Source organism: Numenius arquata, chromosome Z (assembly GCF_964106895.1).
Source record: "Numenius arquata chromosome Z, bNumArq3.hap1.1, whole genome shotgun sequence".
In the NCBI taxonomy this organism is placed as follows: domain Eukaryota; kingdom Metazoa; phylum Chordata; class Aves; order Charadriiformes; family Scolopacidae; genus Numenius; species Numenius arquata.
Genome location: NC_133616.1, coordinates 82,015,219 through 82,039,747, shown reverse-complemented (window position 1 = coordinate 82,039,747; position 24,529 = coordinate 82,015,219). Strand labels below are relative to the sequence as shown.

The following is a 24,529-nucleotide window of genomic DNA, read 5'->3' as shown; positions in this document are numbered from 1 at the left end:
AGAAATGTAAAGTATCAAAACCTATAAAATCCATCCAGTTTAGAACTCCAAGAATAAAGGAGCAAATAAATAATCAGATCAAGAAACAAAGACTACTATAAAAGCACATTTGTTTTCTCACTTCTAATTACAATATTCTCCTGTAGCCATTAGTTTGTTTACAGACTTACTTACCTCAGGAAAAAAGAGTATTCCAGAATAGTTTTCAAAATTTTGTTTTACGTTATGCCCAACTATCTTCCATTCAACGGTAACATTTCCCAGTCCTGGGGCAGTTCTTACAATATGGAATTGCAATTTTTCTCCTAGGAACAAGGGATAAGACACATGTATTTTGGGGGTTCCTCTTCTATAGAATATCAATTATAAAAATTGGACGCCAAAACCATGCATCACAGTTAAAAATAACTTTTCTGAAAAACATTACTATTTTTAATAGTGTGCTTCACAGCAGTTATATAACACATTTGTTTATAATACTGAAACAAAACCCCTAGACGTAAATATTTTTTTTCCTGGGTTTTTCTGGGTTTTGTTCATTCTTAGAAAGAACTATCAAAATATGAGGGACCCTGGTAAACACAAAAAACTTAGAAAGTAAATGTCCATCAAAACATACACAAAGAGAATAGCAATACCTGTCTGTGAACTATAGAAAATAGTAAATGCTGTATTATGTTGCAGGGCAGTATTGTATAGCTAAAACTGTTAAGAACCATTTGAACATTTTCTAGATTTGTTCTTTTTTGGTAAGGAAATATTAAAGGGATACGTGTATATTGGCTACCAATGAAACATATGAACAACTAACTTCAAGAGATCTTAATATAATTGATTAAAATATAAAATTGTAAAGAAGAAATACAAGGATTGTATACATCCATTTTCAAATAAATGGAATTAGTATTTGTTATTCAGCCTCAACATTTCAAATTCAGTTAAGCCTTGAAGATGTATCAGCATTTATGTCTTTGTCTTAAGTTGTTACACGTTGCTTCTAAGAGAATAAAAGAATTCAAAATTTAATGACATCACAAATATTCTGCTTCTACAGTTAGACATCTGAGGACAGACTGCCAGGTTACAGGTTCCCCTGAGGCTTCTCATATCATTCAATATTGCTCTGAAATCCATTCTATCCTATTTGAGAATTTCACACATCCACTGCAAACAAATAAATATTTAACAGAAAAATGGCTACTTTAGTACCACTGCAGAATGCGCAATTTAGACAAAGCTTATTTAGGTACAACTTTATGCAATACAATGACTTTTCACTGAAGTCTGGGACAAAACACTTTATGATGCAGAAGCACTGTAATCCAAACACTAAGAAGAAACCTGAAGTACAATTCATCATCACTACAGACCCCAAGTAGTTAATTACTGACCCATGTTTCTCAGTCAGCTTTACCGAAATCTTTGGTATCTCTATCCAGGAAGAAATAATAATAAAAGTAGTAAATTAATTTCAGAAGAACAAAAAGACTTGATACTGAAAATGAAATACAAACACCGAAATCATCAAAAGGCCTTAGTTTACTCTTTGTTTTTTTTATCAGATGGGAATTAGTTTGGTTGGGTTTTCCTGCTGTAAGGCAATGCACTATTTTTCACAAGCCAGAGGAACCGGAATCAAGTAATTTCCATACTGCAGGAGAGTAATCATCTCCAAATGGCCAGCATTTGCTAGCATGCTGTGAATAATATTTAACCAGTGGAAAGTACTCAGGGTCATCATAACCTTTGGGAACGAGACAGTTTGTATTAATTCCCTGTGCTCATTAACAACTCCTCTTAGGCTGCCAGATGGCACCTGGCTTCGTAGGTGGACCAGAACTGTTAATGTGGAGGAATAAAGGACAAAAACCAGGCAGACAATAGCACAGAATTAACACAAACCATAACTAGATGAGGAAAAAAAAAAAAAAAAAAAAAAAAACAAAACCAAAAAGTTATGATATCCTTTCACTCCTGGGGGAAAAAAAACCCAAACCTAAAAAAAAACCACCAAAAAAAGAACAGTTTGATTAAGAAAGACTTTTTTCTTCAAACAGAAAATGCAATCGGCACGTTCCTGGAGAGCAATTTTCTGTTTTGTGAGCTTTCCCTGCCCATCAGTTTACATGTCAGAGAAATATGATATTGCGATGCACTGAGACTCCAGCAAAGGCTGCAGAAAGCAATCAGCATTAGTACAATTATTATCCCATGCAGAACTGCATCAAACCTTAGAACAAACACCAACTTCAGGAAGTTTTAAAGTGAGTTGTAAGTCACCGATAGATGATATTTGCCTATGACGAGGAATAGGTGTGTATGGTGGGAATTATATACAGTTCTGGAATATGGTATAAATGAATAGGACAAGAAATCCTAAAAGGAGCTTTGGTATGCAATACCAATAGCAGCAAGACATAATCTTCAGAAAAAAAGGAAAGCACAGATGATAATGTATAAAATGGGTTTGGAAATGGTCTACTTACCCTTTCCATACATTTAATTTAAATGCTATGCGTGCAAGAGTTAAAAAATCAAAGAAATGCATGACAAGTACCTGGTTATTCTCTGCTTGCTGGCATTCTCTGAACCGTGGTGCAAACAACCACTGTGAGTCATTATCAACAGAAATCTAATGTTAAACAAGCCGAGTGTGGTCAACACAAAGAACCCACCTTCACGGCCAATAACAGATCTTGAGGCTGTCTGGAAGCTAATAATTCCTGCCACGTTGTCACTTGCCAGAATAATCACTGTGACAGTGTCAAAACTGGGCAAAATCCTACTCCCACCTTCAGTATGGACCAGGCTGATAATGATACTTTCATCATCCTCTGGCTCTGGATCATCTAAGATGGTCAGCGTGACCAGCTTTTTTGTTTCCCCTGCAAGGAGAAGAACATATATACACTTACGTATATATATGGAAATCACCTTTTAAAAATACTTAATCATCTCCTTTTGTACGATATCTTTAAACAATATAAAAAAAGACATGAAACATATTTATTTATTTGCCTGTCTAGAAGTTACTGAATGTCATTATGAAGTTTTATTCAATTACTATTGAAAAGTTACTTTAAGGGGATGTAATTATCAAATTATTAAATATACTATGTACAAATTAACAACGTAGGCATAATTTCTGAAGGTCTAGCATTCTTTATTTGCATTAGGAGTTTTCTGACTTTCAAATTCAACTTAGAAAAGGGGAATATCATTCCTGTAAAAAAAATTACCAAGTTCGTAAGTTTTCTGATGAACCACATACACAAGTATAAACTGAATTTGAATGTATTTACTGGGCCAGGGTATGCATTAAAATGGGCTGCCATCGTGTTAGTTGCTTTTCTTCTGGACTATCAAAGAATGATAATGTAAGCGGAAAACATGGGCAATTACCAGTTTTGTTAATCTGTTATAATTTACAACACAATCCTGTGGCTCACTGCATATGCGTAACCTGTGGTTTATGATTATATCAGTTTACAAGATACACATATTTCTTGCTACACTGTCTTCCAAAATATTTTGAAAACAGTTTTTACTAAAATTATAACCACTAATGTAACTACATGTCAGCTGCAGAATCACTGCTGGCGACCCTTTTTTTGAGTTCAGATGATTTAACAATCTAGCGAGCACACTAGACTCTTTACCAACACTTCCATAAATTTCTTCCAAAGTATCTGTTCAATCAATCCACACTTTGAAAATATATCTGTCATGTTGCATGGTACTTCAGTAATGTCTGCCATTGACTTGCTCATCCTGTTTGCAATTTTTTTTGAATACACATGTTATGTTATGTCATGTCATGTCATGTCATGTTATGTTATGTTATGTTATGAACACAATATCAGAAGCTAAAAAGAGATGCCATGAAAAATTAGTACTGTACTGACTGGAGGTTCATAAAAGACCAGCTAGGCCTAATTCTCATTTTCATCATCCTTGCTATAACACCTATCTTCAGCATTATTATTACTTATTTGTTTGGTAAAAAGGTAATCTTCATAATGCACACTACAACAGTCAAAAAAAAAAAACTTAGATATTTATACTTTTCATCTTTTTTTTTTTTTTCTACACCTGTGTGTGTTCTGCAACATAATGCTGTATGCTAATGAATTATATTTTTTGAATATGTATCCTGAGCATTCAAGCAGGTTTAGCCTAAGAGTAAGGCATTGCTTATCAAACCATCGAGAGGATTGAGTCATTTTTTTTTCCTTTCTTTAGTTTTGTAAAACAGAAGTGAGTGCAGAACCGTGCCTCACCTTCAGCGAACGCCAGAGTCTCACCAACGCCTACAAAATCCAAGTTGGGGGTAGCAGTTCCACCAACCACGCGCCATTCCACTGTCACCTGTCCCAGGCTGCCTTCTGTCCTGTGTATCATCAGCTGCACGGTGGTCTGAGGACGTTCTTCTACTTCAAGGTACAGACCTTTCTCCGTCGCGTTGGGACTCACGCTGTAGATCTTAAATACTCCAAATGCATCGCCATTCATCATGATGATAACTGTGCAAGTATTTGGCTGTCCTAGAGTTGGTTGATTTTTGAAGCTGGCTGAGATGTTCACCAGTTCGACTTTCAGAAGGGATACAGTGAACTTCTCATCCAGCTCGGGCAGGCTGTCGGGGAGAATGGTAACTGTCAGATTTGCAAACTCTTCCCCTTCCTGCATTATGGCCCACTGCCTGGTAACAGGTTCGTAGTCACTGCCAGCGATGGCTTGCGTGCTAAAGAGAGCTGACGCACTGGTGACGTTCTTCTTGTAGGTCCAGAACCCTGAAGTGTTAATCAATGGGCTGATCTCCCCTGTCAGCCAAAGGCAGAGAGGAATCCCAGAGGCACTGGAAAATGTAAAGGCTGAACAGGCTTGTTCTTTTAGGCACTGAGTTGCGCAGGCAGAGAGCGGGTCACTTGCTGCCGACACATTCACCCGGGTCTTGGATGGCTGGTCAGGAGTTCCTGGGATGGGAGACTCGTAACAGGCCAGGATATCCTGACCTTGCTCAATGGCAAGAGCTACGACGTCAGTCTCGGAAGTGCTGTAAAATATCTGCAGCTGACCAAACCTTCCCCCACTAAAAGACATTAAAATGAAAAAGTAATGTTAGTTGATGAAGTATGTCTAATGTTCTGTATGTTTCTGTGTTAAGAATTAAAGAGTGAACAAAATTAACCATCCCTTTCTGAATTGCTGAAAAGTCCCAAATAGCTAATTAAAGTGGATTCCCTTGAATAACAGATTTCATTTTTCGTGGATAGAGAGTTTGATTATTTATAGCTTGGGTAGCAGTCTGTTAAGGATGCATGTTTGAATTAACTTAGCTTTCTTAGGCTGGCAAGGAAGAAAAAACCTGTGCCGCCCAACCTTGCCATCTTCCCTCCTAGGTGTCCTCAGGATACCATATCACACGCAAAAAATCTCTTTTCTTTTTCTTGTTTCTTTCCATCCCACGTGGGTTGACCCATTTTGTCTGCCAGTTCAAATCACACAAGGAGGCTGTTGTGCAGCTTTAAATAATTTAACGATTAGATAGGCAAAATGGAACTTCAAGTCCTCTGTGTATATTAGGATTACATTGTACATCACAATGTGTATTACATTTAAGTACTTTATGTACATTTCTAATAAGGAGACATCTAGTTCAAAAATAATGTATATGAAATAAAAATGCATTAAGCTGGCAGATCAAGAAATTGATGCAAATAATTACACAAGAAGAGCATAACATTTGAAATTAAAGCCAAGACCAAGAAAAAAAATAAATAGTAATAGATGTAAATAAAGCAAACATTATACAAACCTTCGCCTGACTGTTATATTTGCAAGCAAATTTCTTTCTAGTGGCTCCTGAATTCGATATAAGGATTGATGAAAGAAAACTGTGCCATAAGGATTATCATTGGCAGGTATTATAACATTTGCCACGCCATCTAACCCAATAGCACCACCATTGGAGGCCTGAGTTAATTCTACACGGACAATCTCAAAAAGAAAAAAAAAAGAAAAAGAAATAATGCAGCTAGACAATTTTTGGTATTGCTAACAATAATCACAAGTGAAGTAAAATCTGAATTTTTTGTGCCTTTCTGCCAGAACATTGCCGGTTTTTCTTTGCACGCATTTCTATAATAAGTTAAAACTGTAATGCTTTTCAAGAAAGGCTTAACTGCTTTACTTACTTCTTCTATCTCTGGAACGTCATCAGCCAGGATTTCCAGCAGCAACATCTGAATGGCTTCCCCGGGGGCAAAAGTAATATTACCCAAGGCCACCTGCAAGTCATCATCAGCGGGAAGTCCATCAATGGTAGCCACCCACTGAACAGTAACGTTACCCAGCGTCCCAGCGTTGCGGATTATTGGCAGATTTATGGTGGCTGATCCAAATTCAGGCTCCTCCACAGTGAATTCGGTAATCTGAAAAACTGATGTACGGCAGAGAGATGTATTTCATTAACAATGAAACTGAAATTAACTGTGTCAACTCATGAAGTACATCGTTTTATTTCACTTGATTGCATTTACTTGCACAGGTAAATCACTTTGAATCAGGTACTGTCAGTATTAATATTTTCATCTACAGAGGAAATTAGCATGAAAACTAAGCCCTCATCCAAAACGTTTATTCCAACATACACATTGCTTGAGGCCAACCATGAGCTGTTTCTAAGCTCTTAGAAGGAAATTTCATAATTTTTCCCAGCACAGGAACTTCAGCAGCTTTCATGTCACTTACCGAAGAAACAAATCTATCTAAAGTCTATCATATTCTATCTAAAATTGTTTTAAATAAAAGTCTTCCTCATATGACAGTAGGGTACTGAAGGGAGAAATGGGTAAGTCAAAGGAAAAGGCAGTAAAAATACACCAAAAAACAAACAACAAACAAAAGAGAGTTCTAAAATATCATTATATTTTTGAAATCACCAAAACCCTTCTCAAAACCTGTGTAATGACACTTATTTGGAAAGGATATACAATTAATTTTATTGATGATAACAGGCAGAAGACAAGCTAAGACAAGACTTGACAGAAAATAAGAGAATGTAATCTAATTTCTCTTTATATATTTCAGTTTCCCTAGATTTTAAAATCTGCTTTGGCAGGTAAAAGAAAGATACCAAAGTATTTAAGCAACAGATATTAGAATTTAGATTTTGTTTTAAACTCATTGAAGAAATACAGCACTTAGGTAAAAAATTAAAAAGTAAACTAAAATCCATCTATCTCTATTCGGAGATTCCAAAATCTTGCTATATCAACTGACTAAATAATACTTTTTTGTTGTATTAAAGCACTGTTACTCCTTAATCACATGTTTTAATTTAGTTTATCTTATTGTTTCCTTTGCTGTCTTCATCCAGGCTTCCTCTTTGTCTTCTGAAAGTTTTTATTCAGTTTCCCAGTAACAGCTCACCCACAAATCTGCAGTAAAAATTTAAGAGAGAAAATATGCAAATAGGATTTATTTACCAAAGGATCCAAACGGGTCATCAGAAGCCTCAATAATTATGATTGCTCTGGTCAAAGATCCAAGCAAGGCTCCTCCTGTTGTTTTGTTCAGCAGCTGAACATAAAATGATTCCTCAACTTCAGGATTGATATCATTAATTATATAAATTGGCACAGCTTTACTTGTTTCCCCTTCTAGTAAGACAACATCTGATGAGGCTACACTGTAGTCCTCACCTACATTTGTAGATGAAACAAAAAAAAAAACAACAAAAAACACAGTATATTAATGCATGCATTCCTCAGTAGTTTTATGGGTTTTTTTCTTTATCTTCAGACCCAGACAACACAGTCTTTATTATTTCCCATTGCCTTTTATATATCTGGATGGATTAAACTAAAACTTTGCTTGGCCAAAGCAGAGTTTGCAGCGTTAGACCAAGTAGTTACAAAAGGTCCATTATTGTCCTCCATTGACAAGGTCACATCACCAAGACGTTGCCGCCTTTGATCGCCAAATGCTCTCTGGCTTTCCAAGGCATGAAAGTGAACAGAAGCACCTTTGTCAAAGGAGATTTTAGTGAAGGACACATTTTGTGTGTGGAACCTCACTTTAGGCAAACTTGTCTCTAAGAATGTCTAGATGAACAACTGTGATACACTAGATAATGGCTCTGCTTCAGACACTAATTGAAAGCATACTCTGACATCAAACCAGCTACATATATATTTAGAAAAGTCTGCTACATAAAAAGGAAACTAAAACACCAGTTCTCAGAGTAAGAAACCACCTGCCTATTCCACTTTGGACACAGCTGAAATACAGAGGGTTTGATTTGTAACTGTCAAAATGGTTTTGACCCTGCACACTTCATAAGTTTGCTCCTCTCTTTATGTACCTTCTCCGTAGTGGGGACGAACTGCAGAATTTAACCTCCCATTTTCAGAAGTTCAAGTTTTCCTGGGTTTTGATTGTTTTTTGCCTGTTTGTTTCACAGCTGAGTTCCCAACTCCCACTTCATCTCCAATAAGCTCACCTAAGCAATGCATGGCGGCTTTAAATATATACAGGGGACTAAATAGTAGCTGCATAAACTAATGTAGTGTTTTTCATTTATTTTCTTTTTTTTTTAAGAGGTGGTGGGCTAGTAAGGGAACAAACACCCCAACACCTTCACTCATTTCTCTTGCCAGATTCTTCAGTGATAATGTCTCAGAGCTTTCTAAAAGCTGATGTATGATTTCTCCCATAGGGCTTGGATTCCTCTTTACTAAGCAGAGTCAGTAAATGTCTCACTGACTTTTGTTTTTGTTACTTGTTATACAATAGTGCATTCAATACACACTTCTTTTTCTTCGACTGCTCAAAGCACACAATATGCTCTTTCCACTTTAGCATAGAGCACATACTTCTGTTATTCTGATTTCTTACCAGCTGTTGCAGTTATTGGCATGGCTTTAAATTTCACAGAAACATCTGCAAATATCCCCCCAGTTCTGGTCACGTTAATGATTGGTCCAACATAATTTTCAGCAACTCGCACAGTTGAAGCTGAAAGCTGAAGTGTTCCAAAAGCATCATCGTTGGCATTGATAATTACATGAGCTATTGTCTCAGTCACTGATCCAAGTCGAGGAGAATTTACAACTGAAACATAAAGAAAACTTAGTGAGGGGGTGCCATTGATTCTAACCATGGCTATAGAGATCATGGATATACAGGTAACTTTAGTGGTTAGTCGCCACAAACTTTCAACAAAATTATCTTTTCTAGGATTGGACAAGGTCTAACTGCACCAACATACCATTTTTTGGTGTTTGAATTATATTGTGGCAGAAAAATCTAAATTTTTAATAATTATTCTACCCTCTTATGGAGCATACAAGCCATAATTTTTTTGAAGAGGTGAGGTACCATGAAATAATTTGTTTATTTATTTATTTGTCCATAAGGCCAGTAGTAAGATCAACACAGTTCAGAAGAATTTCACTTTTACACTTGCTATGATGAAATACAAATAAGATTTCAACCTCCCAGCAGAATTATATTTGAAGTTTCTATTAATATCAAGATTAATCTGGGGTGGAGGCAGCAATTAGACACGCCAAGAAAGTCTGAAGCACAAATCAGGCTGTAATGACAGCAGTTTCTCTGAATAAGGGATGAAGCAAACATTCTCTACACTAAAAAAGCAATGTGCAGCTGTAATTCTACACTGCTTTGTTTTTAAAAGACTTTTTGGCTTTCAATAAGCAGACCTACCTTAGCTATTTCCTAATGATGAATGTTACAGAAACAACAGTAGGTGAACAGGTATTAGTGCACAAAACCAATACTATAACATATTTGGCCTGAAAAACCTTGGATAAGGTGATGCAAAAGGGATAAAGAAATGCTCATCCCTCCCAGACAAAATACTGTGCTAAAGGAAATATATGCCAACAGCTCACAAGGCAGGTAACTCAGAGATTTCTTAACTACACAGAATTTGGCAGAGGTAAAAAGTTTATCATTTAACTTGTTGCATTTTATCCTATTACATATAAATACCAGCCTTCATGTTTAAATTGCAGGTTTTACATAAGTAAGATACTTACTTGGCCGCTCCTGTACTTTCTCAATCAAAACAATACTGCTTAGCTCCACAAACACAGATTCTGACCTCTCGGGATCATCGTCGTCCAAAATAGGTAAAGATATTGTGGCCTCACTTTCATTGGCTGTGAAGACCACGTAACCTGTAACGGGTATATAATCTTTTCCCTCTATTGCTCTAACAACATTAGGGGGAAGAAAAGGCGACATTTCATCATCGCCAATAGTTCTGTATGTTACCATCACTGCACCGAGGAGACCACCACACCTCATTATTGTCAGGGAGATATTTTTTGTTTCTTCCTCAACTTTTATGGGTCTGTTTTGCTCAGAAAAGATGAAGACTCCATATGGATCATCATTAGCTAAAATAGTTAACGTTGCATTAGTATGATTTCCAAGACGACCACTGGAGACGTTGACAATCAAAACTGAAAACACCTTATCCAGTTCAGGAACTTCATCAGGAGAAACCTGCACTGTTATATTTGCTCTTGCTTGGCCAACTTCAAATGTGACATTCCCATCTGTAGAAATCAGGTCTTTGGTAAGATCACAGCCTATCGTCCAATGCAGTGTCACTTGAGACAAGGCCCCATGCGTTCTCACAACCTGAGTGAAAAATGCAAAGAGCTGCATATTTTTGTTCTATGAGAAAGAAAAACATTGAAGTGTGAGATGGAATTAAGCAAAGACATTGACATAATGGGTTAAAATTCAATGTGTGTTGTATAAAAAACAGTGTCATTTTTATTATCTCAGCTTTGCTGTATTTGTTGTATCATCAACGCTGTTATTTTAAGGTAGTAGCACCTCAAATGTAATCAAGTAGAAGTAATTTTAAACCTGTGGATATTTTTATTATGCCACTTCAGCTTCAAGCTGAATGACACACATTAGAAAACTCAGTATGAAATGGCAAAACAGATGTGGATGATTGTTATAAATCCTATAGATTTATGGCAGAAACATCATAGAACGCCCAGTAAAAACAGAGATGTAAGAGGACCGCACAGCAATATGAGACTCAGAGCTCTCTAACCTGCAGCACAATATTGCTCTCTCCGTCTTCAGGCTCAGTTCCATTCACCAAGAGTGACTCAGGACCGAACTCAAACACACCATGAGCATCATCAGAAGCCTCAATAGTCACCAGGATGTGGGATGCAATTCCCAAGCTAGCTGTTAAGTGCAAGTACCAAAAAGGGTCATTTTTTTCTAGCATCTTTTCTAATATGAAAGAAAACAGCTAAAGAAACATGCTACAAAAAACACACAGGAGAGCATGTCTGGGGGATCCGTGCTGTTTTGTCTTTGTTTTTTTGAAATGCATGATAACTATCCGCATGGATAAGGAACTGACTTTCAATAATGCAGTCCAGGCAGCCCTTGTATGGAACTATGCAAAAAAAAAAAAAATAATAAATATGAATATTTTAAGGGAGGAATAGAAATAAAATTCCAGGTTTAATTAATGAAAACTGAGCAGAATTTAGGATGGCAGGGAGTCATATTTTAAACCACAGTGTAGGTAGATAGACCAGATGGCTATGGTACCACAGTGTATGGTAGATAGACCTGGACGACCAGGTCTCGTCCTACCATAAACCATAATGAACAGCAAAGAAAAGAACAAGTCCTGTAAATCCTACTACGAAAAAGATTGTCTTGGGTGAGATTACTTGGTGCTCAGGGGAAGAAAAAGCCTTGTACTTAGCACCATTTCTGGAAGCAAGGAAAAGGGAAACAAAAAACGCCAGGAAGCTTCAAAAAGTGGCTAAACCACAGACTTACTCTCAGATTCACACTGAAATCCTTTGCATTTAGAAATAAAATTGAAAATCAGGCTCTCACAGGGGAATAAATTATTCAGTTTGGATAATGGATGCTTGTAAAACATTTTCAGGTCTGTAGGGTTTAATTTGAAGTCCTATATGATTAGGATTTTCCCTCACATTTTATATTATTTCTGAATCTTGTATTTTCTTAATTTTTCTTAATATTAAATTATTTTGGGGGGGTTTTTTTATGTCATGACATAAATACAAACTTAAAGTGAAGAAATGAAAAACAATCAAAAACCATTAAAAAATTTAACACAGCTTACTATTTTTGACATGCAGAGAATAAAAGTAACATAAAGCATGTATCAAAGCATACATTCGAGTAATTTTTAAATTTCCTTCCAAAGTGCTTTGTGCTCACCAGAAAATTTGACAATTTTCAAACAAAACTAATTTTGTAAATTGTACCTCTGGAATTACCATACTGTGTTTTACAACAGTATAGGTTTGGTGGTATAGAAGCTGTTACTTTCTTTGTGTTACACTAAACACTGACTGCTATTGAAATTATACGTAAAATTAAAACAGAAAAGAAAGTTTTGACAGAACCTTATGATAAATCTAAATTAATCACCTGTAACTGCAAGTAAAGTTACACTATGACAAGTTGTGTCAGTATAGTGACTTATGAGGGATATTACAGTTAGCAATAAAAAATAGGATTAATCAAAAAGGCTTACCATGTTGATGGAGAGTTGAAAGGAAGAAATCCATGTTCCCATCACCACTACCACTGCCATCATTTCTAAAGAGCTCAGCAACTTTAAGATGACAGACATACAGATACGTACACATATATACATTTATAAATAAAGAGAAAGCAGAAAGTAATTTAAACATTTCTGGACAACACAAAAAGAGAGGGAAGTATTCTAGGAAGGCTTCAATTTTGGATATGAAAGTATACAGGATTTCTGATAAAAGCCAGAAAAAGTATTGTATAATGCCACCTGATTTAATTTATGACATTGGAAATAGCAATGGGAGGCCAGAAGGACAGAAAACACATACACCTTTGTTTTCTCCTTTCTTTCCCTCTTTCTGTCCCTTCTTTGTATGTCCCCTTTCTCACTCCTAAATGAGGTCTGTCATGGAGAAATTGGAGATGTGAATTAAAAAAAAAAAACTACGAAAAAAAAAGGAGGGCTAAAAACCCCCAAAGTCTCTTATTCTAATATTTTCTCACAAACTGAAAACATATTTCAGAAAGTTGGAAAAACCTGCAGAAAGCTTAACTAATGGAGACTTTAACTTTTGTGTTTGCAATAGTGTTGAAAAGGCCAAAAAGAGGGTTTGTGTTATGAGGGTACCTGCCTACCGAATTTCTAAAGTTAGCTGTAAGTTTTCTGACAAAAAAAAAAAAAAAAATTGAGAAAAGTTTGTTTAACAAAACAACTGACCAATTACCAACCATGAAGTTACATAATGTGAAAAGCAGCAATTGCCTTTAAAAGACTTAATAACACATTTTCTTTGTGATCTGCTGGTTTCCAGCAATGATTAACAAAACACATGTACAACAGTTATTTCCTAAGAAAAATTACAGCCGTCTGGGGGATGTGGGAGCATTCATTTGTCTTTAGAAATAACATGAAACTAGTACACCTAAGAAAGGTAAGATTTTAATGGATGAGCAGAGATCATGAAAATACAACCAATGGATTGATGTATGTGCCTTACCTCCTCCCTCCGGGTTCAACAGCTCCACTTTAAAAGTTTTTTCTAATTCAGGAATAGAATTATCAGTGATGTTAACAGTAACGTACTTGTATCTTTCTCCTGGCTGAAATTCCAGTGTCCCCACAACAGCCTGCAATATGAAAGCTCTTCACTTTTTTGTTCAAGTCTAATGTTTTCATTCATATGAAAAAAGAAATAGAGCCTGGATTTTGTTTGTCTTTGTCAAAACATCTACTTTTCTTCACTTAAGCTTTGAAAAAATATGCGGAATCTTTGGTGTGAGAAAAAGGCATCTAAATTCACAGCATTCATCTACATTTTTCTGCATAAATATCAGTTAGACAAGCAAACACCGGTAATTTTCTTAAACATGTACAAATCCTACTATGTACAAATATCATCTTAACCTGTACATGTACCTGAATGCTCATATAAAGATCGATATGCTCAGCAACAATAGGAAATATGCCTTATTGCTGCGCTGACAATTCTCTTAAAAAAAAAAAAAATTCAGAGCCAAAGGCTTTCCTAGGAAATACAACATGCTGCATGGAAAGGAGGTAAAAGTCACATAATGATATATATTTTTTAAAAGTGAGTATTACACATGCATTTATCACATCACCACAGAAAACAAAGTGTTTCTGTGAAAAGAATCATAGCTGGGCTAAAATACTCCAACTGAAGTCTATCTCCAGGACAAATAACTCTAAATACATTCCAAAAATAATTACACACCTTGGCAATGGCCATACCTGATAATCTTTAGGACTGAAAGCTGTAAGCGGCACTGTTCTATATTCCACCAGAACTGTTCCAAGAAGACCTTGTGCACGAACCACCAGTAACTTGATGTGTCCAACTTCTTCTTTCACAGTGATATGGGGCACAGCAGATGTTGGCAGAATCATTTCATCGCCTGGCTGAGGAGGCGGCCCCACCGAGAACTGTAGCAGACCTGGCAGACAAGAAGTGCTATTTACATAGCTTCTTGCACCACATTTAAATTATGATAATAAATTGAAATCAAATTATTTATAATATTTTTATTTAAAGATTCTGAAACCAAAACCCAATTACTAATATGCCCTTATGACTCAATCATGCTATTTCCAGGGATCCGCTGTGTACTTTCCCCTCTCTCACTGATATTCATATCAGTCTTGATAAAGCCACGGCACAATAATGAAATCAGCTCTTCCGGAAAGAGCCTGACTATGTCATCGTATTGGGTAGTTATTGGTACAATAAGCACGTAGAAAGGTATCTCTTCATCAGGAATTCTCATCTGAGTAAAACTTGTGCAGGATCAACTACGTGCAATCTGTGTTTGCTCTCAAAAGGGAATCATCGCCTGTTTGGTCAGGGCAGCTTTGATGTCTTTTTATAGTATTCTCAAGAATAAGTAACTCAGCTTTCACTCTTGTATACAAATTATGAATTGATCTCAAGTTAGATAAAGTGAAATACTTGGCGTTGCTTCCTCAACTATCAAGGCTAAGCAATTTTTTTATCTGTTGAGCTAGAACTATACAATTATGTCCTACAAGACTGTATCTCCATCATTGTTACCGTATGGGTGGTCACTGGCTTTGATGCTGATATCAGTAGTTTCCTTTTCTGGATCTATACTTGCTCCGCTGGTAGGAGTTGAACCTAGTTTTCCATCTCCAGACACTGCAGAGACTAATGTCACACGGAAATACTCATTTAGCTCCGGAATGTCATCATCAATAACATGCAAATTTAAGACCTAGAGAAGGACCAAATCATGGAGAAATCAAACCGTGCAACATACATCGCTTAGGAGTATCACGACCCTGCTTAACTCATCAAATTCTTTGATTAGCCAGGCAGCTGTATCTGCTGTGTAGGTCTGAAACTAATACAGACAACACTTTTGCTTTCCAGAAAATTTAACTTAACTTCTTGGATAATATTTTATGCTTAGAATTTGCATTCCAAAACCAACCTACCAAGCTACCAGAGATGGAAGGCATATTTTCTCAAGTGCTTCTAATTACATGAACACATAACCAAGCAAACAATTATTTATTACCTACCTTAACATAAGCATAGTTTACATTCTATATATTGAAAGTGAAATATCTGATACATTTCAAAATCTTGAAGAAATTGTGCTTCTGAAGAGATATTACAGTGATTAATCCAATTTAGAGAGCAAGTAAAGCAAGCCTTTTATGCCACCTGACACTTGAGATCGCAGATCATACTATTAATTAACATAACCTGCTGTGCACAGGCTAACGCGTTCACCTCAGACAAACATATAGAAGAAAAGGTTTAAGTAGCTGGTCACATTCACTGGGAATGAGTAGATTTCAGAAAGTCCCTTGGGATATCTCACCTGACAAGCAACTGCTCCCAGTCGGTTTCTTGGGGTGATGCCCATTAACTCCCCCGAATGTAGACAATAAATTGGACCATGCAGCAGCGGAGCAAGAGGGAATCCCAGCCCCCTTCTGCCGCTAGATGGGATAAGGCAGACTAGAAAAGCTTTGGGAATTTTTGCTTTATATGACCTATGTAATTCACTAATATGATTCAATGGAGAATTAAAGCTGAACGAACAGTGACACGAACAATTTTCAGATATCACAAGCTTTTGCCAAGCTCTAATCACTTACATTGTTTAACTGGGACCAGATCGACAGTTTTAGTGGAGCCTTTCAAATGGTGTCAGTGGGTTTCAGTCAGTCCGTACTGACTTCAGCAGAGTGATAAAAGTGAAAGCGAGGACAGCGTTTTCTACTAACAATTCACCCTCTCTATTTTACGAACACTAATGGAAAACACACATTAATTTTCTACAGCAGTGTGGTCCCATACTTATTCTTCTCAAATAAATGTGAAATTGCTGTGCTGTGGCTCAGGATTGGATTCAGAAAAACAGACTGAGCAAAAGGGACAGAACATGGCCAAGAGTGGTTGGAAGACACTTGATTACAGCGGTGAAGTTTACTGCTGTCTGCTTAATTGATGTGGAGATAAATCTGAGTTCCAAAACTCAGATCAAAACCTGATCATTTTCCAATTTCAAAAGTAGCTGGAACCATTATTGTAGGACCATCTACACTTCAAGTATACATTTAGATACACATACACCTAATATATACATATATGTAAACATATCTCATATATAATGTGCATTCGAACATACATGCACACACGGTGACACCTAAAGTGAGATACACACAGATCTATCATATGGATTGTTAGTTGTCAGAGGTGCAAAAACCTCTGCAAAATATAACAAAAGCCAGGTGAAGGAAACACTCTCAAGTATGAAAACCAGCCAAGCATCCTCAGAAGGTATTTTCCAGCCGGTTTGCAAAGGTCAGGATGAATAGTTAATAGGAAGGTAGGGTTTACCTCTGATCTCTGCCAAGGAAGGAATGTGATAGTGCCGCTGCTGTTAGAAAAATCGGTAACAGAGTAATTAATGCCAGTGGAATCGACCTGTGAGATAATGTAATTTATATACACATAGTCTAGGGCTCCCCTTGTACGCTCCACGACACAGGATATAGTGGAACCCTCATCGGCACTCTGGAAGAAAGCAAGAAATTGAAAATGTTTGTTATCATCAAAGTAAAACAGAGCAATAAATGCAAAACATGGAGATCTCTAACGCTAGTCAAATGTTCAGGTGAAAAAATGCTGCCATGTTACTTTCAGCACTTTTGGAGTTTTAGGAAGCTGAAACTGAACTTGATTGTGGTCAGAACAATCTTAGTGGAGTTTGCAACAGCTTCTGGTATCTCCCTGAGGACTACGCAGGTAAGTTAATAACTACACCCTGTTGTTTGTTCTGGACACAATCTCTTCATCCAAACTACATGTCAAAGACAGAATCAATATCCTTGAAATGTACATGTTACAAGCAACTGAAACTATTGTTTTATATAAAAAATTTTCATTGGCTATAATTTGAAGAAAGATTTGGATTCCCCCTTTCCCCAGCTAGAAACACTGTGGAAAAAAAAAAAAAATAGATACATTAAAATTAAACTACACTATCACCATTCAGGAAAAACGCTGAAAAATGTTCTATGCTACAGTCCTCTTGACAATTCTGTCTTCACAGAGATCATGATTTCAGCAGCAATGATTTAATGTGTTTGGAACAAAGTATGGTCAGTATACTGACCATATACTTTAGAAAATTATGATAACAGAACTAAAATAGAAAATAAAATAGAAAAATGCCAGAAAGGCTAAAGCTATCTCAAGCATTAGTTAAATTCCAGAGCTGCTGTATTACACACTGCAGATACCGCATGTGCCGTCAGCTGCCTTATAGACAGATACGCACATAAAGCAATTAAACTACTGATAAAAAAACCTGCTATGTATCTGCATCATCCCTGACAGCTCTAATACTTCCCTAGCGAAATGGATGTAAGGTAAGTGCAAAAACAATTAACATGCCATATAAATTTTTAATTTTGCTTCACGGTTGGTTGCTGATCTGTGGCATTACGGTATTATCAGTGGCATTTGAAACTGAAGGAATCTGTTATCGTAGCATATGGCAGGCACAGAGAAAGCAAACTCAACCAAATTGAAAACCCGTATAGCTCAGGCGAGGTGGTTACTTCCACACACATCATAAGCACTCCGGTTAGAAAAAATGTAATTAAAAGGTCATGAGTATTCTGAAATATTTTTTTCCAAAATAATCCCATACCAATAGAAACAGGTATCGTGTCTTTCTCACTTACGACTGATTAAAAAAGTAAAAGTGAGTGATGTTTATTTCCATCCACCCCAAAAAAGTAGCAAGTTTATATATTACATATACGGTGGCAACCACCAAGGAACAATTTTATGTTTAAAAAACCAAGCAATCACAGCCAGTATCAACTGAATTCAGTCCAAGCATGCAATTATACCTTGTAACTTATGACTGGGGAAAAATACATCACACCTTGTCATTGCATGACCTGTAGTAAAATTCCTTCAAATACAACATGTAACAAAAAATAAAATAAAAATCTTTGTAATAATCCATTCTCTGACAAAGAAAATTAAATCTTATATTTAATGTCTCAGATGTGACAGAAATAATAAAAAAAGATGTTCTTCTAGAAAAATTTAAGCCTTAGTCTTCAGTTTATGTAATAAAATCAATTTTCTTAACAAAAATAGTCTTGGGCAATGTTTAAAAATGATACTGCAAATACCAGTGAGACTGAGCCTGTATTAACAGAACTTACATATTTCCAAATTCTAGCAAAATTTTGCTTAGCTACAAAAACTAACAGTGTGAAATCAAGGCCCTGTGCAGTTCAATTGGTCTTGCCATTAATTTTTCTACATCCAAAACTTCACCTACAATTTTCCTTATAAACACCTTACCTCAGGAATACATGCTCCAGTGAAGCCAAATAGACCATTAGCATTATCGCTCTTCTGTATTCTTAATCTCGCAGTGGTATTTTCCTGAGAAATTCGAGCTCCACCACGCACAGAAACGAGCTTTAGGATGAACAACTCCTCTCCTTCTTCCTCTTTGTCGTCCTTTGCAGACACAATGAATGATTTATTGGTCTCTCCTTGCCGGTACTCCAAATACCCAGAGACAGGGTGGACATCACTTTTCGCAGGCGTTGCGTGGAGTTCATAGATCTCCGCTTGGGTCAATTTGCGCTCATAAAGCCTTACATCCTGCATGAGCCCTGTGTACCTACTGCTGCCATTGACTCCTGCTCCAATTCTCACTATTCCTGGACCTGAGAAGGAAATTAGAATTTTCCTCGTGTTATTGTGTTTCTTCAAAGTAATAAACCTGCAACTCAGTAGCCATACTTGTTAAACATCAATGATAAACTTTATTTTCTCTTAGATTTGGAATCATATTGATCTTGAAATGCAAAATTGGGAGGTTCCTCAAGCCTCATCCCAGTGTTACAGGTACACCACCACAGGCCAAGCAATACCAGACTGTTCAGGTTTTTCACCCTACTAGTTCTACTAGCACACTGTCACCATGCTTTATTTTTATGAGGCTTGGAAAACCCTGTTTTTCCTTGAAAGAAAGCTTTGCAGAGGACAACTGCAAGCCCTGTCAGCTTTTGTTTTGCTAAAAAGAGCCCATTTTGTCTCTCTCTGCAAGGAGAGTGGGTCCATTCTGATGATACTCATCATCTCTCATCAGCATTAGTCCTTCTGGACATGCTTTTCCCCTAACGCACTGGGAATATGGACTCCAGAAATATACACCAAATTCCAAATGTTTTTTACAACAGTAGTAATATTTCTCTGTCTCCAAACAATAATTCTACTCAGCAAATCATGGGTCACAGCTGCCTTTTTCACAAATATACTAAGCTGGTAGCTCATACTCATTCCTATTGTGCTAAAATGCATAGATATCTCTTCTTTCCAGCTGTTTTCTGGTTTTGGAAGAAACTGTGCTCTTGAATGCGCTGTCATACATACGACATCAAGTATGGGTTCTAGAGACAAGCAATCACAGCAACTGATCGTGGTCCCAGGGCATAAGGTGGAGGATGGTGAGAAAAACTGGGGTGCTACATGCTCACCACCTTGTGGCATCCAATATTAAATGGAGAGAGACCAAATCCTTACCTCATACTTGTAGTATCTCCAGACAGAGCATATGCCATCTCCGCTAATATAGAAAATTTACAACGACTCAGATATATCCTTCTAGCAACAAAGGCATTATTGCATTTCACACATCTTTGTTTTAGAAACTGAGGGGGGAAAAAAAATCCTTTCTCAGCTACAGTACTGTAAGCCTAATGGAAATTCTTGATTGCAGAGGCACTGCTTTGTTATAGCAGGCAAATTTATTTCTCAGACTTCAACCACTGGAAATTTACAGGCAGAAATAAAGTACTAAACTGTACAATTAACAAAGTCTCCTCTCTATTCTCACTCTATGTTTGTGTACATATATACATATAGACGTATATGCATTTAACATTGCTGTATGTTTTTTAATTCTCCTTCTTTGATTACAGAAAAGGGGATTGTATTCAAGAATTTGATAATCATTCACTGCCTGTCCCCACCAAAGAAACATGTGAAAGGGAAGGTGAGAGGAAGAAACGGAAAAGGATGGAGATATCTCCAAGAAAAAAATGCAGGTGTATGAGTGGGAAACTGCAAAAGAAAGAGTAAATATAAATATATTCCAACTACATAACAACTGACTTTATGAAGGATTTGTTCTGATACTTCTCTGGTCACTGCTATGATAGTTCGAAGTGAATGTCCATAATGGTTACTTATGGCTAAAATCACATCGGGGACTATCCTGTTAGATAAACTGAAGTTCATGTGCTAATGTTCCTTGAAATAAACTTATAGGCATAATTTTCATATACCATGTAAATACGTACTTAAGTAAATCTACACCCTGAAAAATGTTTTTGTTTACAGGATATTGGCTTAGTTGTACTATAATACACATCTAGAAATAAAATCATTATTACACTTTGTTTCAGAAGCTGAGAGGAGAAAAGGTCCCTTCTTAGCTACAATGCTGTAAATGTTATGGTAATTATTAATTGCGAAAATATATAAATATAATTATAAATTATTAATTTATCTTCAAATTAATGCATTTGCTTAGTTACAGTTCTGATTTTTTTGGAACTTTCCCAGCTCTAGTTTCCATATACTTTTTGAAAAAATCCTCAGAATTTTCTATCCATTCTTTTCAATTAAATAATCAGATATAATAATGTTAGTATCTTGCATACACCTGTCAAGGAGCTAGACTCTTCTATATACTGCAGAACTTTACATATGGAGAATAATAATAGAGGGTATTGGCTCACCATCAGCAATTGCTTCTCCTTTAAGGCTCTTCACTCCTCCCAGAACTGGGATTCCATCCATGTAAAATTCAATTATACTGTCATCCAGAGTAATCAGAAGGTGAAGCCAAGTATTTTCATCCAGATATTTCAGGACTGTTGCTTTAGCCATATATGTTATATTGGATCCTAATGCCGTATAATGAAGCACTACCGAAACATGAGAATCATTTGTTTGGATTTTCACGCCGTAATATAAGGTCCCATTATCATCATCCTTTTCAACTATGTAACCATCAGTGCCGGCGTTAGGAATTAACCAGGCTGAAAATGTAAAATTAGTTATTGCAGTATTTCCATTGTAGGGGTATTCCGGACCAATAATCCCAAACGCATCGTCTTTCCCACTGAAATACAATGCATCCGTTCCACTGTGATGGCGCCTCATGTGGGGCTGAGATTGGACGGAACTTGGAAACGATCCCAGCAACAAGAAGTCTACCATTGGTGGTAGTCCAGCCTGGAAAGTACTAGACAGTATTTCCCAACCTAAACGGACAACACCGAAGGTCCCTTGTTGTCTCCAGATGGTGAAGTCCGTAATATAGGAAAGATCATCTTCAGAAAGAACATCTTCCACTATCTCTCGGTCCTGGCTCTCTGGATCTATAACGAAGACTCCAAAAGGGTCATCGTTGAATGGGATCATCACAGTTACAGCAAGGTTTGTTTCAGACAACTGACCACCAGGACCAGGAGACCCACCTGTACAATGATGGCAGAAGTTAATGGTTGGTTTCAAACAAGAGTCTGAAAAAAGTTACTAAGTACTTAAAGTTTCTTTAATAACATATCTTTCTAAAAAGGCTTAAATCTTCTTTAAATAGCCCCTGAACTCTTAGAAAATACTCTGATTTAGTAATAACATATTTTAACTGTATTATTTATAAAACACTACAGTGACAATTTTCATAGAAAAAAAAGCAGTGTTATTTTGCAACTGCAAGACACATTTGTCTTTCAGCTAAAACAAGATTACTTGCAACTTTTCTGAATTAGTCAGTGAGATATGTTACCTTTGATTCATTTGACTAACATGTGGCCAAATTCAGTTCTCATATTACTGCAAGATTTACACGAATATGGAATGGCAAAATTTGCCCCCTTGCCTCTGAAACAGAATCAGAGATACCTTGCAAAAGTCCTGCCATTAGTCATCTATTTCTGCACAGTAAGAATTCATGATACAAAGATCATGATGTGAATGTAGAGCTTCCACTTTCAAAGTGTGCAGTGATCTACCCATTATATGTAGGAAATTTTCTGGTCACACTTTCACTCACAGGAAAAGTCAACACATATTTTCAGTTGTATCTGGGCACAGAAGACTGTAAACGGTAATAAGGTGGAATGAGTCCAGGAGATCCGGAACTCTGCTCAGTAGCAGACCTGTAGCAGTTGTCATTTAAGTCATATGAAGTGGTAATAATAAGTATTTTACCTCCTCTAGAAAAAAGCAAACAAACCAACTAACCTCCACTATGGTAGAGAAGCATAGCCTTTAATAGCTTTATTTTGTCTTCAACTACATGAAACTGTAGAGATGTCAGAGAACTACATCTCTGAAATCACCAAGAGCCATCCTTTTTTAAAGGTTAGATCATGAAAATGTGTATAGCAGTAATACAGGAACTGTATTCATACACCTAAACTAAGATTAAACAAAAAATCAAACCTAAAACCTTACCAGAAAAGTATAGGATATCAAGACATGATTCAAGGCAAAGCTCTTCCCAGGATTGGTTTCTTTTTGATTGATTAAACAAAATTCTTTCCTACCAGACATGAAGGGAATGGTGATATGGAAGACAGTACCTGAAGCATTCACCAACTTTAGAATGTAAAACTCATTGAATTCAGGAATTCTATCTGAAATGGCACGGAGTGTTATTGGCTTTGATCCTTCACCATCCATGAAGCACACAGTCCCATAAGTTTCATAGAACTCTTCTCCTGGCCTCAGTGCAGAGCCATTATCAAACAGCTGCCAGGTCAACGAAACATTGCCAAAGTGTCCTCTATGCCTCAAAATCCTGTTCAGTGACACAGAAAGAGTGAACATCCTGGCAGGTACGCATGAGCATTCATTAGCAAGGCAAAACACTATTACACTAATCTTTCTTACTGTGAAAAATAAAATACAGTCCAGGTTATATTCTGCTCAATCACCTAGGTTCTTCTGTATGTAAAATCCACTGAGAATATAACAAAAGAACAATGTTGTAGTCTTATTTATTTACATTTTAACATTAATTTCTGTATCCGTTTTAATATGCACAGTCTACTTGAAAATTTAACAGTTGATGTCTTCAAAACGTTTACAAATAATTTAATCCAAAATTTGGTAAAGCTATTTTTCTCTAATACGTTTTTACCAATGCAAACTTGTAGGAGATTAGATCCAAGTACTATCAATAAAGTATCACATACATCAGTTCAAAAAAAGTGCAGAAGTATTAATTAAATTTACTTACAAAAAATTGTTACTTTTGCCTTCTTCCACTGGCTTCTCTAAAGGTTCCAAGGAGAAAATTCCATTAGGATCATCATTTGCTTCAATAATAACTGTGGCCACTCCAGCCTTAAAGATAACAGTATCCCCTAAAAAGAGGGTGATTAATTTTAACAAAACTGGAATTGGAAACAGAGGTAACTCTAAAACTGAAGGTTTAGAGTTCTCCTAAGTCCTTCTCACACCAACACCTTTTATGCAAACAAAGCAATGAACAATAATAAAACAACCAGTGAGGACCAATATTGGAGATATTCAGTAACAGGCAAATCAGAGTAAAAATACTTAAGTAGCATCTCACGCAGAGAGCAAGATGTAAGATTTGCAAGAAAAAATACATGTGACTTGACCACAGAAGATGTGATTCTGAGCAGGAAGGATTGTATGAGAGGTATTATTTCATGCTTGATCAATTGGTGAAGCCAAAAGAAAAAGATATGTATTGAGAGATCCCAGCTTTCCTTTAGACCTAGAATAGAAGTATTGCACTAAAACTAAATAAAAGCTAAGAACGACGTTGAAGATTTTATTCATACCCATACCACAGCCTATCT

The 24,529-nt window shown here is 36.5% G+C and overlaps 1 protein-coding gene across 1 annotated transcript in view; it reads right to left on the bottom strand.

Moving 5' to 3' along the window:
- ADGRV1 (adhesion G protein-coupled receptor V1) overlaps positions 1-24,529 on the bottom strand; it is a 285,251-nt gene that overhangs the window by 225,216 nt on the left and 35,506 nt on the right. The window contains 18 exon segments of the mRNA XM_074166892.1: positions 175-305; positions 2,676-2,885; positions 4,281-5,092; positions 5,819-6,000; positions 6,198-6,442; positions 7,491-7,706; positions 8,902-9,117; positions 10,068-10,677; positions 11,108-11,247; positions 12,590-12,670; positions 13,590-13,719; positions 14,345-14,547; positions 15,162-15,342; positions 16,983-17,159; positions 18,972-19,345; positions 21,425-22,168; positions 23,279-23,496; positions 23,938-24,064. Coding sequence (XP_074022993.1) covers positions 175-305; positions 2,676-2,885; positions 4,281-5,092; positions 5,819-6,000; positions 6,198-6,442; positions 7,491-7,706; positions 8,902-9,117; positions 10,068-10,677; positions 11,108-11,247; positions 12,590-12,670; positions 13,590-13,719; positions 14,345-14,547; positions 15,162-15,342; positions 16,983-17,159; positions 18,972-19,345; positions 21,425-22,168; positions 23,279-23,496; positions 23,938-24,064 — 4,997 coding nt within the window.